At 46.3% G+C, this 17,753-nt stretch overlaps 1 protein-coding gene across 1 annotated transcript in view; it reads left to right on the plus strand.

Moving 5' to 3' along the window:
• iqgap3 (IQ motif containing GTPase activating protein 3) overlaps window positions 1–17,489 on the plus strand; it is a 24,556-nt gene extending 7,067 nt beyond the window's left edge. Inside the window, 22 exon segments of the mRNA XM_064352559.1 lie at window positions 464–631; window positions 1,015–1,157; window positions 2,341–2,511; window positions 2,800–2,883; window positions 3,137–3,208; window positions 3,414–3,483; window positions 3,794–3,883; window positions 5,438–5,724; window positions 6,197–6,360; window positions 8,356–8,580; window positions 10,399–10,539; window positions 10,906–10,990; window positions 11,282–11,514; window positions 11,747–11,879; window positions 12,167–12,269; window positions 12,591–12,738; window positions 13,472–13,559; window positions 13,686–13,898; window positions 14,152–14,318; window positions 14,548–14,676; window positions 15,016–15,124; window positions 15,432–17,489. Of these exon segments, the coding sequence (XP_064208629.1) occupies window positions 464–631; window positions 1,015–1,157; window positions 2,341–2,511; window positions 2,800–2,883; window positions 3,137–3,208; window positions 3,414–3,483; window positions 3,794–3,883; window positions 5,438–5,724; window positions 6,197–6,360; window positions 8,356–8,580; window positions 10,399–10,539; window positions 10,906–10,990; window positions 11,282–11,514; window positions 11,747–11,879; window positions 12,167–12,269; window positions 12,591–12,738; window positions 13,472–13,559; window positions 13,686–13,898; window positions 14,152–14,318; window positions 14,548–14,676; window positions 15,016–15,124; window positions 15,432–15,545 (3,137 nt within the window). The 3' untranslated portion in view covers window positions 15,546–17,489.
• Window positions 17,490–17,753: the final 264 nt, after the last annotated feature.

Consider the following 17,753-nt stretch of genomic DNA (forward strand, 5'->3'; position numbering starts at 1 on the left):
ATCCCCCCCCCCCCCCCAAAAAAAAAAAATTCCCATATTCATATCAGGAATTTCAATCGGTCAGACCAATTTGCACTTTCTGCACTGTATGTACTATATGGCAAATAATTCCAACTGAGGTTCCATTTATAATTGATTAGTTACAGACTGATGAATGAAATCAGTTGGGTTCAATTTGCTGAGAGTGTGGAGACATTGCTAAAACCATCAGTGTAAAATGAATGGAGAAATGGCAACAAGCTAAACCTGTATTGTGTTAATAGAAGTCTAACCACACAATTATGGTAGAACTTTTCAACACATTTTCAACAACCTTAATTGATCAGTAGATTGGCTTTGACAAAAAACAGCATTGGCAGTGGGCCCCCAGGACCAGGGCTGAGAAACGCCGTTAGCCGTCTGTAATGGGACAGGCCCGAGAGAAGCCCTGCCTCACCGCTGCGTGCCGTGTGCTCTCTGCCAGTGTCCCTGGGGCTGGCGGCGGTGAATCAGGCGGTGAAGGAGGGCCGGGCCTCGCAGACGCTGCGGGTCCTGGGCCTGCCTGAAGTGGCCCTGAGGAGCCTGGTGGCGGACTGCGCGGCGGGGTACCAGGCCGAGCTGACCGCCCTGCACAGGGCCAAAGCCGTGGGGGGTGAGCCTTGTGCTTCGGCCTTCTATTTCTCTCCATGAAAACGCCAGTTCGCTGCAGTCCAGTTTTGTGCTTTTAAGACCACGGGCCGAATAGTCTCCATTTTGTTTGTCATCTGGTGTTTACACTTTCATTGCATTCTTTCCGTGCACTGATACGCAATGGCTTTGTGTTTTAATTCTGTATTTTGTTGTGTTGGCCTTACAGATTAGAAATCTGTTTGGTTTTTTATTGCTGTTTTTCAATTATTTTTTTTGTAGGTTGCCTGGTATATTGGTACATGATGTTAATCGCAGTAGATGTCCCCTAACGCGTAATTGCAGTGGCGAGCTGATGAGGTCGTGGTTGTGACATGGCGGTTGTGACATGGCTGCTTGTGTGTCCAGGTGATAACAGGAGCCCCTGGGTCCGACACAAGACTCAGGACGGGAGCTCATATTACTTCCACCTGCAGAGGCTGGAGGGCACGTGGGAGCGGCCCAAGGGCTTTGTGCAGAACAGCCTGTTCCTGGGCCATGACGAGATACAGGTGACCCACACACCACCCCAATTTTACACTGCAACGCCACTGCTTCTGTGAACCAATCAGACGGTGTATTCCTTCTGCTCTCTCGTTTCCCAACTAATGGAGATTCCGGTTCATAAGAGGAGTTCCTGGAGTTATATTGCAGTTTATGAATATTCATGAAAAGGCATGCTCAAAGGACAGAACAGCTAATCGGCCACACCCCTCCATGAATATTAATAAGAATTAAATTGGAAGGTTTTGGTTTCCGCTGTAGGGAGCAAGCGTTTACATTTCATTTACGTTTAAGGCACGGAAGATGCTCTTATCCAGAGCAACATCCGTCCTTAGCATTTCCTATGGAAAGCAAGGAAGCTGAGTTTGTGATGGGCCTGTAAGTGTCAAAACTGAGTTAATGTAAGCTGCTGCCCCCTGCTGGTTAAATATCTGTTTTGTGGATGTTCTGGAAATTGACAGAAGAAAGTAAGGAGCCTGTTTTGATTTTGAGTCTGTTTTGTCATTTTTAGAAGAGTGTAAATACTTTCTCACCACCAGCAGAGCGCTACGCTATTTACAGGTTACTGCTGTCTTTGCCGTGTGTAAAAATAGCTCCAGCGTCTGCTGAGAGCAAGAAAATAGTCATGAACAGCTGGTAGAATGCTTCTCTTGGTTGCAACGCTGCAGAAATTCAGATTACTTCTCTTTCTCGGAATTGAATTCTATAAATATTTGGTACTACAGGACCTGATTATAGGCTGGACAACCTTTATGACAATACAATTAAAGTTGTTTATTTCCGCTAGTAATGCTACGTTGTTTGGTTTTGGGAGTTTTTTTTCATGATTTTTTGGCCTCTGACTGGACTGTAACTGTTAGGACCTCTTTACCTGCTGTTATGATCAGATTGTCACTGGGACAGGCGTGCAGCTGCTTGAGCTCAACAGCTTTTCTTGGAATAGAGCACACCATTTTTTCTCCCCTTCCCACAACTCTGTAGAATTTATACAGCAGAGTATTTCAGTTGACCTTTTCTCACGGACGTCTCTTCATTTCTAAGCATTGGATCACTTTTGTCACCAGTTTTATGCCAGGGTCTCTCACTGCGCCAAGTCTTCCGTCCACTTACTCCTTGTGCCATATATCCCAGGGTCTCGAGCCTTCTTCCCCGTTTGCTGTGGTGTGAGCGGCTCTCTGTCTCCCCCTGCAGGCGGTTCTGTCGAGCGTGGCGGCGGCGCACAGTCGGGAGGTGCAGTGGAAGGCCAGCGAGGCGCTGGTGGTGCAGCTGCAGGCCAGGGTCAGGGGCTTCCTCGTGAGGCAGAGGCTGGGCCACCGCCTGCACTTCCTGCACACTCAGCTGCCCGCCATCGTCACCATACAGGTGAGCTCAGCGCCCTTACCTTCAGTCTGGAGCAGTCATGTAGGTGGAAGGTGTACTTCAAACTGCATACATGTTGCATACAATAAATATGTAAACCTTTTCTAGTTATATGATTTAATGTCTTGTGTATATAAATTCCCTTTCATCATGCATTTTGCATACATTTGTGTGTGTGTGTGTGTGTGTGTGTGTGTGTTCTGTGCCTTTTTGAATGTCCAGTACTTTGTAGCCCAATCCAAAATTCACACAGATAAGAGCTGTACTCACAGCACCTCTCTTCTGTTTCAGTCCCACTGGAGGAGGTACAGACAGCAGCGGGCCTACAGACAGAGGCTGCAGTACCTCTGCCGCAACTGGAGGGCAGTAATCAAGGTACTGCCCAGCCTCTCGCACTGGAGATGCCTTCTGTGCTGGCCTCTGCTCGTCCTCTACGGCTGAAATACCAGTCTTTTACGATAGCACTGCTGCAGGGCACAGCTGTATGGCTGTCTACTGAGACCCAGCCTGGTCCAGCTGAGCTCAGGGCCTCTGCAGACGGAGTGTGTGACTGTGGGTGACACGCACACGCCGGTCAGCGCGGCAGTGTTGTCTGGGTCTCAGCTGCGACCTGCTCTCTCCCCTGCAGATCCAGGCCAACGTGAGGATGTGGCTGACCAGACGGAGGTACCAGGCTCGGCTCAGACACTTCAGACGAAACGTGAGCTTGGAACTGCACTTGCTCTCCTCTGTTATGCACTCTGGTGTCCGTTTGAATTTGAAGCCACAATAAAAGAAACCACTATCTGCAGTAATTATTCATGTGTACAGTCTCATTGAATAATTTAAAAAGTGTCATTTAAAAGTCTTGAGTATGAATGTACAAGAAATATTAACGGATGTATTTATACTATTTTCGTCCACAGGTGGGCGCTATTGTGAAGATTCAGGCCTTTTTCAGAGCCAATAAGGCGCGTGAGGACTACAGAATGCTGGGTATGTGATTACACGCTGCATTAGCAATGCTGTTCACACACTAGTCCAGTCAATGTGAGCTGGCCTGATGCACAGATACCACGGGCAGCCACAATGACGAGCACAAACTGAGACCGCCAAACTTTCCAGTAGACTGCATCCTCAGTCACTTAGATGCAATCAATGTAAAAAGATACTCTTGTACTGAAAGGCAAACAGGATCTTGTATTGCTGTTCGTTCTCATGTGAAGTCCTGGTTGTATTTGTTTATCATGGTTTTGAAGGCGTACTTTCTCCTCCCTCCCTCACTCGCTCCCCTTTCACCTCGCAGTGCACTCCCTCGCTCCCCCGCTCTCCGTGGTGCGCAAGTTTGCTCACCTGACAGCGACTGCCTCCCAGGGGGGACTCTGCATCAGGAGTGGTACATCGCTCACCGCCAGTGGAGCGTGACTGATGCTGAACGCTTTGTCCGCACCGTCAGCTGCAGGTCCGAGCCCCCGGCAGGCGTATCGCAGTACGCTACGTCAGTACTGTACACGTGTATGTGTATCAGTACTGTACATGTGCATGTGTATCAGTACTGTACACGTGTATGTGTATCAGTACTGTACACATAGCATGTGTATCAGTACTGTGCATCAGCATGTGTATCAGTACTGTACACGTGCATGTGTATCAGTACTGTACACATAGCATGTGTATCAGTACTGTGCATCAGCATGTGTATCAGTACTGTACACGTAGCATGTGTATCAGTACTGTGCATCAGCATGTGTATCAGTACTGTACACGTGCATGTGTATCAGTACTTTACACATAGCATGTGTATCAGTACTGTGCATCAGCATGTGTATCAGTACTGTGCATCAGCATGTGTATCAGTACTGTACACGTGTATGTGTATCAGTACTGTACACATAGCATGTGTATCAGTACTGTGCATCAGCATGTGTATCAGTACTGTACACGTGCATGTGTATCAGTACTGTACACATAGCATGTGTATCAGTACTGTGCATCAGCATGTGTATCAGTACTGTACACGTGCATGTGTATCAGTACTTTACACATAGCATGTGTATCAGTACTGTGCATCAGCATGTGTATCAGTACTGTACACGTGCATGTGTATCAGTACTTTACACATAGCATGTGTATCAGTACTGTGCATCAGCATGTGTATCAGTACTGTGCATCAGCATGTGTATCAGTACTGTACACGTGTATGTGTATCAGTACTGTACAAGTGCATGTGTATCAGTACTGTACACGTGCATGTGTATCAGTACTGTACACATAGCATGTGTATCAGTACTGTACACGTAGCATGTGTGTCAGTACTGTGCATCAGCATGTGTATCAGTACTGTACATGTGCATGTGTATCAGTACTGTACACGTGTATGTGTATCAGTACTGTACATGAGCATGTGTATCAGTACTGTACACGTGCATGTGTATCAGTACTGTACATGTGCATGTGTATCAGTACTGTACACATAGCATGTGTATCAGTACTGTGCATCAGCATGTGTATCAATACTGTACACGTGCATGTGTATCAGTACTGTACATGTGCATGTGTATTAGTACTGTACACACAGCATGTGTATCAGTACTGTGCATCAGCATGTGTATCAATACTGTACACGTGCATGTGTATCAGTACTGTACACGTGCATGTGTATCAGTACTGTACACATAGCATGTGTATCAGTACTGTGCATCAGCATGTGTATCAATACTGTACACGTGCATGTGTATCAGTACTGTACACGTGCATGTATTCATGAGGCAAACTGTTTTGTCCAAAGAACCTTACATGGCCACACAAATTGCATTCTGAAGCAGAAAAGTGCATTATTGTGCAGATTGCCACTAGAACAGTTATTCTAAAAGGAAAGTATAACTATTCTAGTGGGAGAGACTGCCTTTCTAGGAGGCGGAAAGGCAGTTTCTCTACCCTTAAATGTAAGCATCTTTGAAGTATAGTATTGTATATGTTTTATATATATATAATTTCCAGATTTCTCTTGCACAGCCTGTATACTTCATTACTGATGAGCAGACAGGCTGATAGCTTGCTTACTCTGTCTCTCCTGGAGTGTAGGAGGTGGTGTCCCACTGCAAGAAACTGACCAAGAAGAACAAGGAGCAGCTGTCAGACATGATGGCTCTGGACAAACACAAGGGGCTCAAGTCCCTGAGCAAAGACAAGAGGGAGAAGCTGGAGGCCTATCAGCACCTCTTCTACCTGCTGCAGGTGAGCGCTGTGTATCCGCCAATCAGCTGGACTCCCAGAGGCTAAGCTGCATTGGGATTGGTCATCTTTTGGCTGTTGAAATTTGTACAGAAATGTGTAAGTCTGTGTTACACTGAGGAGGTCTGTATTAAAATGATATTTTTGTTTGATACATTGCTCAGTACTGCACAGATTTGGGTTTGGCTGTCTCTGGGTTGTCTGTGCCTATGATGTGTTGGTTTGGTACTGCATCGGGGCAATACCATCCTGATTGTGAACCAGTCTGATACAGCGTTAGACGCTATCTAGTCTGTAGGTAATCAGAGCACTAGGTACAATTTAGTCAGGAAAATGGCGAGCATTGTTGGGCTGAATGGCCTGTTCGTGTCATTGTGTCTTGTTATGATTTGTTTGGCTCCATCGGACTGGTTTTTCACGGTCCCGGTCACTTTTTGTGCACAGCTAACGTCTGTCTCTGCCCCTCCCTGCACAGACCCAGCCCCTGTACCTGGCCCAGCTCATCTTCCTCATGCCCCAGAACAAGAGCACGCGCTTCATGGAGACTGTGATCTTCACCCTCTTCAACTACGGCTCCGACTGCAGGGAGGCCTACCTGCTGCTCCAGCTCTTCACCACAGCCTTGCGTCACGAGATCAAGTGCGTGAACCCGCCGCCTCGTACTGACAGGCTCATTTACGCACTGACCGTTATGGGCTGGGACATGTACACTGTGCTCACCTTCATATCGAAAGCCCTTAATTGTTAAACGTGGGAGAATATTTTTATTTAGTTTTTACTAACAAAATGCTTCCAAAATGTAGTTCTCTACTCCCTGGAGAGTCGGGGTGTATGCTGGTTTTCTGTGCTTTTCAGTGCTTAACGGGGCAGTTCACCCAAAAATGAAATGTTTCCACTGAATTTCATTTTTGGTAGTATCTGTCCATCTAGATAGTTTTGCTGAAATGTGATTAGTTCTCTAGGTATTCACTGCAGCTCAACCTGAGACCCGCAAGTTGATATATATCTTCTTGTGGCTTCAAAGTGGCAAACATTTACATTATAAAAATTCAACAGTAACATCTCTTTTCAAATATAATTCCACGGTTACACCCACAGAGCGTCATTTCTGCATGGATTTATCGAATCGCTACTTTTATCAAAGTACGGCAACGGTGTCCACTATATCTGAGCAAAGTCTCTTGCAGGTGGGCAGGTATGAAACTTGGGTGGTGGTGATGTGATGTGATTGAATGTGACCGTTGGATGTAGTTTCAATGTAGCTCCTTGTTAGTGACTTACTTTATTACAGCACATAACCACTTTGAAATTCATGTTTGAGATATTACTGGGTGTGATTTGTCATAGAAGTTACACTCATTAATATGTCAACCATGAATTTCAAAGCTGTTATGTGGTTCAATAAACTAGGTTGCTAAGAAGTTGCTATATTGAAACTACAAAGGGTCATATCATACCACCCCAGCTTCACACTAGTCCACCTGCTTGAGACTTTGCGTGGGTATAGGCTACATAGTTGGTGTACTTTGGTAGAAGTAGATGGATGAAACCGTGCAGAAATTAAGCTTTGGATGTTTGTGAGTAGCCACAGTTATACACTGCCTGGCCAAAAAAAAAAAGTTGTACACTCTAATATTTCGTTGGACCGCCTTTAGCTTTTATTACGGCGCGCATTCCTCGTGGCATTGTTTCGACAACCTTATGCAACAGTCACAACATTTATTTCCATCCAGAATTGCATTATCTTGTATTGACGACGGGAGAGTCGAACCACTCCATAAAGTCTTCTCCAGCACATCCCAAAGACTTTCAATGGGGTTAAGGTCAGGACTCTGTGGTGGCTAATTCATGTGTGACAATGATTCCTCATGCTCCCAGAACCGCTCTCACAATTTGAGCCTGATGAATCTTGGCATTGTCGTCCTGGAATGTGCCTGTGCCGTCAGGGAAGAAAAAATTCATTGATGGGATAACCTGGTCATTCAGTACATTCAGGTACTCAGTTGACTTAGGCTAACGTTGCTGACCCTAGACCTGACCAATTGAAGCAACCCCAGATCATAACACTGCCTCCAGAGGCTTGTACAGTGGGCACTGTCCAAAAAAATCCAAACGGCAACTTTTTTTTGGTATTTGTATTTGGAAAGAGACCTTGCTGTTGAATTTTTTTGATCGTTAAATTTTGGTGCTTTGAGGCCACACAAAGATAGACCCATGAGTTCCATTTTATCAGGATGAGCTGCAGCAAATATCAGAAAAACTCATCACATTTCAGCAACGCTATCTGGATGGACAGATACTACTCCAGGTAAGTGGAAACACACCTTAACTCAATTTTTGGGTGAACTGCCCCTTTAAGTGCCTAATGAAGTCATTGACTGGCGAAGAGTCTGCACCCCTTGTTCTAAGGCCCACTTTTCCTGCTGACTGAAAGGAAATGGCAAAGATCTGCCGACTCTGCAACCCTCCAAACCTGGAGCTGTGCATCCCTGCAGTGAAGTTTATCACTGGAGCTGACTAAAGGACTGCAGTGTGTGCTTTAAAATTCAGGCTTTAAAACTTTAACCACTCTGCCAGCACCTCTGCCTGGTCTCACAGGACAGTCCCACTGAACTCCCCCCCCTTTCCTTCCAGACTGAAGGTGGACGCGCCCCAGGAGCTGGTGAAGGGGAACCCGACCGTCATCAAGATGCTGGTGAGCTTCTACCGGCACGCCCGGGGCCAGAACGCCCTCAGGGATGTCCTGGGGCCCGCCATCCGGGAGGTGCTGCAGGAGCGGGCCCTCAGCATCCGCACGGACCCCGTGGAGATCTACAAGAGCTGGATCAACCAAGCCGAGTCCCAGACGGGCCACAAGAGGTCAGTAAAGAGCACGTGTGCAGACCAGGGCGCCAGGATTTCTCTCCTAGCGCATGTCAGCGGAAGTACCGGTTTTTGGGCTTCTCAGCACAAATAATGACGTCATAAATCTGCAACATTAAAGGACTGCACTGTATTGTTTGAAGAACCTAAAAATCCTGAAACTGCGATAGGTTTGCCGTATGGAAAGTGGGCAACTATCATTCGCAGTACATATTGCGAGTTATTTTGAGAATATGAGGAATCATTTAATATCAAAATGTATAGGACGATTCGTGAATCGTGATGATTTTGTGTTTTATCCCTGATGCTGTAATCCAGCTAATTCTAGAGCGCAGCTACCACAAGGAGTACATCTTTTTTGTATTATAAATCAGAGACTTGGCGCCTGCGCAATCTTGCGTCTTCCCAATATTCACTGCATGAGAGGCCGATCAGGAAGGGATGCAATTGGCCTCACTTCTCGCCCATTGAAAACAGCGGCGTCCCGTCGTCCATTTATATGTACTGTCAATGGTGCGGACGGCTGCATACAAGAAGTCATTACATTACATTCATTGAGCGGAGGCTCTTACCCAGAGCAATTCACAATCATTTTAACTAGTCATTACAGTTCAGTTAAAATGCTTCATCTTAAAACAGGGCATCGTTTTTGGTTTGTTACAATTCAGCGATAATTCCGTTTGAACTCAAAGCTGAAAGAATTCCAGAAACGCCCAAGTGAACGAGGCAAGGATGGGGTAGGCACACAGATGTGTTTCCTAAGCTGACGCTAGTGAAATGCTACGGTGCTCTGTCCCAAACCGCACGTCCTGTCACTCATTCAGTCACAAATCTCCCATAGCCTGAGGTCAGTCATCAGCAAGCAAGCCTAGCCGCGTATTCTCCTGGTTTCATTCAGCCATTGCTGATCTGAGACCAGGGGGGAGAGGCTGATAAAGCAGACACGAAGCGGACAACAGAGGTAAAAGGGACACGGTGTACTGGACTGCTGGCATGTTGTGAGGCAGATTGGCCTCAAGGAGGCGCTCAAGACGAGGGGAAAGCGTCTGGACTGACAAAAAGAGGCATTAAGCCGTAACCGCTGTTATTGATGGATAATAATTAATTAGATGGCAGGGTATCGATGTGAGTGCTTTGTGCTCACTCTCGTGCTGTGGCTTTTTCTAAAGGGCACTGTGACCGTCACTGCAGCCAGAGCCACCTAGACCCATCCCTCTTTAAAATATAATGTCAGAATACATATATAATTGATTAATGCTGATTACGTGGTTAATATTAGTCTTGGAATACTGGTTTGAGTAAAAATATTGTATAGGTATAAAATGTGATGTAAATAAACAGGCTTTCCCAGTTGGAATTTCCCAGCCTGTACCTAACGGACCACACGTAGGGATGTGTTCTGTGAATAACTGCACAAAAATGAGGGATTCTTGATTTGTTTTATTTATTTATTTATTATTTTTAATACCAGCGTCTAATTTTCTTTCTGCACCATTCAAATGTTGCAATATTAAATAGCAAAGATCACAATATGGATTTCTAAGTGTATCATTTTTTGCGTGTGATGCTCCATTTCTGATGAAATGATTATTTCATATGGCTCTGTGCTGTAGGCCCTGCAGGCTGTGCCTGCCTGACTCTAGCCCGTACTTTAATCAGAGCGGAGTGTGTGTGCGCGCTTGTTTCCTGCTGAGCTGGGCGTGCTGTCTGTGCTGTGAGTAATCGCGCGTCGTGGGTGTGTGTGTGTGTGTGTGTGTGTGTGTGTGTGTGTGTGTGTGTGTGTGTGTGCACGCGTTTGGCCCTGTTCCCGCGCAGCTCTCTGCCGTACGAGGTGAGCGCCGAGCAGGCCCTCGGCCACCCCGAGGTCCAGCGCCGCCTGGGCGTGGCCATCAGCAACCTGAAGACCATGACCGACCGCGTGCTCAACGCCATCACCACCAACGTGCACAAGCTGCCGTGAGTGCCGCCTGTCTGTCTGTCTGTCCGTCTGTCTGCGCTGCTCCCAGACCCTCATTCTCAGTGTCCAACTGTAATGCGTCCTTATCCTTAGCTTTTGTCAATATATTTTCTTAGCAGAATATGGTTTTAAATGCAATAACTGTAAAACCATTTAAAATGTCACATTGCCTGTTCGCTTGTTTAACAGAGAGATGGGGTTCATGCTTTATAATGGGCCCTATACTCAAACCTGTGGTTCTGTCAGGCTTCTCTGTTCTCTGTGATTTCAGATTGAGATTAAATGTATTTAGTTTGATGCCGTGTAGGCACAGCAAACCTGTCTGAACAGTGAGCTGAGGTTTCTCTGGCCTCTGTTGCGGTCAGATACGGGATGCGGTACACGGCCAAGGTCCTGAGAGAGGCACTGCAGGAGAAGTTCCCCCAGGCCAGCCAGGACGAGCTCTACAAGGTGCCAGGCCCTACTGTATTGCATACTTTAAATACACACTGGATAGCAGGCCCACTGATGGCATATTACAAGAACTGTGTAATGGGTGCAGCTACCATGTGCTGTCTGACACTATGATTGGTTGAAATCAGTGAATCGCTGACAGCCTCACTTTCCCATCATTACCCTGGACCCTCTTGTCTCCAACTGAACGCTGCTTCACAGCTCAGCCACTCCATACTAGAGATTAATGAGCATTAGGTCATCTGCACACATTTCAGACGCTGTCCTTACTCTGCTGTTGTGCCGCAGATCGTGGGGAACCTGCTGTATTACCGCTACATGAACCCGGCGGTGGTGGCGCCGGACGGCTTCGACGTGGTGGAGTTCTCGGCGGGCTCGGCGCTGCTGCCGGACCAGCGGCGCACCCTGGGCTCCATCGCCCGCGTCCTGCAGCACGCCGCCGCCCACAAGCACTTCCAGGGCGACAGCGCGCACCTGCGCGCCCTCAACGACTACATCACGCTCACGCACGCCAAGTTCAGGTGGGCCGGACGAGCCGAGCGGCAGGCAGACGCGCGCGAGTTTAGGGTGGCGTGACTGGGCGGGGCTTCTCCACACCTGTTTCAGAGCAGGGAAACCACAGTTTAACTGCCTTCCAGTTCAACTGCCTCTTTTAGCTTTCATCTCATTTCCCAACGCACAGCCGCCTAAACCCCAAGCTGCTTCTGTGGTACTGAAAATCATGTGACTTACAAAATCCCCCGCTCCTCACAGCAAGTTCCTGCAGGCCGCTTGTGACGTCCCGGAGCCGGAGGAGCGCTTCAGCATCGATGAGTACTCGGAGATGGTCGTCCTAAACAAACCCGTCATCTACATCTCCATCAGCGAGCTCATCAACACCCACAAGGTCTGCGGCTCCACTGACCCCTTCATAAATCACACCCGTACATGTCAGGAGAGATCTGTGAGGATTCGTTTTTATTCTGGATTTCCAACATTTGTCTCTTCAGCTATATGAAGAGAGGAATACAAATCCGTAGATCTGTATTAGGCAGGCTACATTTGGATAGTTTTATTATTTTAGTACCCTGTGTGTGTGTATGTGTGTGTTCATGCTCATGCGTGCGCGTACGTGTGTGTTCACGTGTCTTCATGCGTGTGTCATGCGTTCATGTGTGTGCTCTCTTAACGTAGCTGCTGCTGGAGCATCAGGACTGCCTGAGCCCGGACCCCTCTGACCCCCTACGGGAGCTGCTGAGGGATCTTGGGAAGGTGCCGTCTATCCAGGCTCTCGTTGGTAAATCCAGCACTGTCGTGTCCTACCACAAGCCCAAAGTCTCACCAGCTTTCCACAATGAATTATTTACTCTTCAGCAAAGTGCTTTTCAATGTAGGAGTAATTCTGACAACTGAATTACAGCAGCATGGGTTTAGATCCCCAAACAGAATACCGGTGTCTTTCTGAATAAGGATTAGCCCATTTAGTTTTAGATCTCTGATTTCTACAAGCAATAAAAATGTAGATTAAAGACAAATGTAGTTATTCCACTAGGAACGTTCTTAACTTTTATTAAAGAATTTAAAAAAAATAATTTTTGCTTTGTGTGTGGTGGGATAGGGGAGGGAGTAGTGACCTCTGGGGACCCCAACGCAGAACAGATCCTGACACAGTACAGCAAGCTCGAGGTGTCTCTGACCCTGACCAGCAAGTTTGACATCTTCCGAAGCTCCGATGACCGGCCTGATGCCAGAGGGATCCTGCTCAGGTGAGCCCAGAGGATGCTGGTTGCTGTAGTTCTTTAGAATGAAGCTGAAAGGAATATCAGTTGGTGGATTCATGGTTATTGCAGTGCTTCAGAATTGCAGGTATCAATGGGTGCAAACTGCTATGCAGCATCCTAATTTTTAATTTCTTAGTCAATTAAAATGTCACATACAAGAGAATTCACGATTTCTGTTAATTTTTTTACATTTCCTTACTAATTTCATCTGAATTTCTTTGGTTCAATTATTTTTACTTTGTTGCTGAACAGTAATGGATATCTTTAACAAGGTGCACTCTACTGTCTTATCATTTTGTGCTCTAGTGTGATCCCACTTGTTAGTCAATGTTGGTCCTTAAAATTTTACTCAATATGGCAACCTTTCCAAATGAACCAGCAAAGTAGATTATGAAAATTGCATCCTTTAATACTGTGCACTCTTACCTCTTCAACACTGTGTACCAGTGGCAGCGTGTTTTTGAAGGGTAGATCACTACCTAAATAGCTTGTTCAGATTGTTCACTTGGAAATGCTTTGATGGAAGAAGGAAGGCAGGCGCAGCAGACAGGATGGGCTTTCCAGTGCCCTGGATGCCCAACCAGTGGTTATGGATCTGAGTGACTGGTCTGTGTTCTGATCCAGTACCAAGCAGCTGATCATCGGTGTGATCCGGACACATAGCCCGGGTTAGGGTTAGGGTTATGGATCTGAGTGACTGCTCTGTGTTCTGATCCAGTACCAAGCAGCTGATCATCGATGTGATCCGGACGCAGCCCGGGGAAACGCTGGGTGAAGTTCTGAGGTCCTCCATCTCCCGTGACCAGGTGAGCGCCTCGCCGTGGCAACACTGGCTCAGTCGGCTCTTCTGCAGCGTCCCCCGCTCTCTCGCTCCGTCTTCCTGCCTCCTGCGTTTTTAAGAATTCCTCCTCTTCCTCCCCGTCTCCCGCCAGGAAGCGCAGCACTGCTGGATGATGCAGCGGCGAGCTCAGCGCGACGCCCGCACCCCGGAGAAGATGAAGAGGAACCAGTCGCTCGTCGCCGACGGCAACCTGTCCCTGGAAGAGAAGAAGAGGAAGATTCAGAGGAGCCTGAGGAGGCTGGAGGCCCTGGGGGTGCTGACCCCCCCAGACACCGAGGCCCAGATCCTGCAGCTCATCGCCAAGGTAACAGGAGCAAGGACTGCTGCGGGTTTAAGCCACGCCTCCCCACCGGCCGCTCCACATGAGATATGATTACCTGGTTAAGCTAAAGACCAAGGTCCCCCGGCATGAGAACATTTCAAACTTTTATTTCTCTTATTAACGTTGAATTGTGTAGCAGGCCGACATGTTTGAACTCGGTCTCACAAACACACACTGGATCCTTTTGGGTTGTGACCCTTCCTCCCGCCCTGCCCTGCCCCGCCCCCACCTGTAGGACATCCGTCACCAGCGGCTGTACCGCCAGCGGCGGCAGGCGGAGCTGGTGAAGCTGAGGCAGACAGCGCACAGCCTGCACTGCAAGAGCTCCTTCCACAGCGAGCAGGTGGACTACTACAGCCAGTACATCACCACCTGCCTGGAGAACCTGACCGCCAGCAGCAGGTACGGACGGCTGCTCGGAGACGCCTCCATTGTGCGGAGGCTGCGGGGAGCCGCAGAGGGGCTCGGACGGCTCTTTAAAAAGCACTGCTGCTCCGAAGCATTCTCAGCCTCCAGCAGTCGTGCCATACCCTAGCACACAGCAGATGCTCTCGCTCTCATGCTCCTCTTCTCTCAGTCACACTCTCTGTGTCACCCTCCCTCGCTCACACTCTCTCCCCCTCTCTCTCAGTAAGGGGAACGGGAGGAAGGCGGCGGAAAGCAAGGGGAAGAAGTGCAAGCAGCCGGCCCTGACGTACACCGCCGCCCGGCTGCACGAGAAGGGGGTGCTGCTGGAGATCGAGGACCTGCCTGTGACCCAGTTAGTACACACACGCGCACACATACACCCGCACATCACACACGTCTCTCACACGCACACATACGCTTGTGTATGCATACATACACACACACGCACACGGGTACAGATGAGCTATCTGCATAAACACAAATAGAAAAGATGAGCCTTTCTAAGAATTCAGCCTACACAGGAAGTAGGAAGTTCAAGATTGTGTACACTTAATAACAATAGTTCCGTTTACATGCAGTGTTGTAGGTCATCTTGCTTGAGAACTGCCAGGACTTGGACATTGATACAGTTTTTTATCCTTGGTGATGTCCTGTACTTGCACACCAAACCACCATATCCCCCTCTGCTCAGGTTCAAGAACGTGATTTTTGACATCGTGCCCAGTGAGGAGGGGGGCACGTTCCAGGTGAAGGCTCGCTTCATGGGAGTGGACATGGAGAAGTTCCCTCTCAAATACCAGGTGCGCCATGGCTGTGGAGCTAACCAATCGAGTCAGAGAATAAAATGATACATCGCAGCTTAGATTAGCCTAAATATAAATAAATAACGAACCAGTGGGATGTATTCGTCTTAATGCCATTTGAAATTACCTCAAGAACCCTCGTCTTGAGACTGGATGCTTGACAACAGCTCTTTCCTTTTTTTGGTGTCTATCTTAATTTACATGGGTACTCACCTCTGTAATTCAGTATTACGCCAATCACAGAATGTAAAATATAACTTCAGTTTGGTCAGCATGTGTAATGCATGTATGTGTTTGTGTGCAGGATCTGCTGCAGCTCCAGTATGAAGGAGTTGCTGTGATGAAGATGTTTGACAAGGCCAAAGTCAACGTCAACCTGCTCATCTTCCTCCTCAACAAAAAGTTCTTCAAAAAGTGATGAGCTGAAAGAATACGTCTCCAGAACATAACCAAATTCAAACAAATGTCACTCCTGAGGCTTTATATCCTAGTTTCACTGATTGAAACCACATGCCAGCCGTTGAATATTATAACGGGTACGTTTTTAAGAATGCAACGTGCTTTCTTAAAGACCGGGACTAAATGCAAAACCTTGATTGAATGGTGCATAAAGCGTTTGAAGATTGACACAGTAGTTGTCTTCACACCATCTTCATAGTAAGTTGATATTTAAGTATCCCGGGCCATTTATTCAGCACTGATATTGACCCCAAACATGACATGCGATTTCAACATTCTGAAGTCCTTCCTAGGATTAGACTTGCATGTTTTACCAGTTAACTGAATACATGTGCTAGAATTATTTACAAGACAAGACTACAACACTACAACAGCCAGATTTTAGGAAATTTTCCATCATAACTTTAGAATCAACGGACACATGAAAATGCCAAAAAAGCTGAACAAGTCCAATGAGGATGAGTTTAGTGGCTCAGTCAACGTTTCTGGGAGAGGAAAACGTATTTATTTTATTGTACAGTGACAGTGCAGTGAGTTGAGAACAGGAGCAATCAGATGAGATTATGAGGTTCTGTAGTTTTTTTTTGTTTGTTTGTTTGTTTTGCATGAATTGGGCAAATGGATATGGCAGCTTTAAACATATTTGTATGTTATTTGGGTTTATATTCAGTGCCATTTAATAGGATTGCGAGCCCATACTAAGAGCTCAAGCTTATGTCCTTTTCCTCTAGAAGATAATTACGCTGTTTTTATTAACATTACTATTATTATGGAAGCAGGGATATTTTTGTTTCTTTCAAATGCTTTACTGTTCAAGGTACCCATGACCAGCTTGAATTAGTTTTATTATGTACAAGCACCTGTTTGTTTTTATTATGATTTTGTATATCAAAAGGGAATATCTACATGGCTTTCATATATACATTTAGCATTATTGATTATTCGGTATCTGTGCACTCCTTTTGTTTCACTTGTATTCAGAGGCATATTTTCATGGGCTGTCATAATCATATTTTAAGGTTGGCGGCTTCGTCACCGTTCCCCTTTTAAACCCCTGACCAGCTCCACATGCATTATTTATGGGATGCACTTAAATAGAACACTCCAGCTAGCACGTATTATGCATACAATCCCAGGGTATTAGTGCGCAGCTTTTAATTGGCTAAAGCCTGCTGTTTAGCTTCTGGAGGTTACACTCCTCATGTATATCTGTGAGATTCTGAATTGTTTGATCTCTTTTCGGAGTTAACCCTTTTTTTTCTTTTTCACCGTGTGGCAGAGGAAATGGCAGTTGCGACGGGCGACTTCCTGTGATTGTTTTATTTTTTTGTCCTAGCTTCTGTGCTGTTGATCACTAAAAGGAGCAGCACAACTGAAAGGCATGTGCCATTTTTAACAGAATGCACGGACGACACTGAGGTGATGGACATGCCCCTGTCTTTGGTCTTTGGTTGTTCTGGAGGCGAATTGTCTCACTACCTAATTTAAGCTGCTGTCGGTTTGGACCCAGCCATTCTCCTGTAAATATTTTCTAATGTAAATGCATTTTTCTTTAACCTGCCCCTTTTGTTACACTGTCCTGCTTTCTTCTAGTATCCAGACTCTTATAGCTTCATCTTTTCATTTCACTTTCTTTAAAAACACTAACATCCTCTTGTGATATAAATGGTTTTAAAAGCCTTGGACAAAGAGCCTCTGAATTACCTGCTCTTTTATAAATATCCTCTGACATGTGCATGGGAAACATCCCATTGTAACATTACTAGTCGATCTGGGAGGTGGATGTTTTGCATCAGTTTGGAAAATTTAAACCCTTCTGTTCTGACATTTGTGGAACCCTTCTGAGAGAAATTACAATTTATGTTCAGTGCGCTTGTTTGTCAAAATAAAATCTGATCGAGTACTCCTGCTATCTTTCCATTTCCTAATTTTCAAAAAATCTGACGTTGATCTTCAGTATATCTGATGTAGCAAATGAATCAATCTACAGCAAAACTGATAATTACATTTTAAACGTCTCTTGTGCATGGATTCAAAAGTGAAATGCAGAGCATCATATTGTATATTCCATAACTTGTTTAATGTTATCAACTCGAAAAAAATCTATTCTGAATCCAAGCACCCGGTCTAGTAGACCTTGACACGAACTATCGGACATTTTAGATAC

This window comes from Anguilla rostrata, chromosome 1 (genome assembly GCF_018555375.3).
Source record: "Anguilla rostrata isolate EN2019 chromosome 1, ASM1855537v3, whole genome shotgun sequence".
In the NCBI taxonomy this organism is placed as follows: domain Eukaryota; kingdom Metazoa; phylum Chordata; class Actinopteri; order Anguilliformes; family Anguillidae; genus Anguilla; species Anguilla rostrata.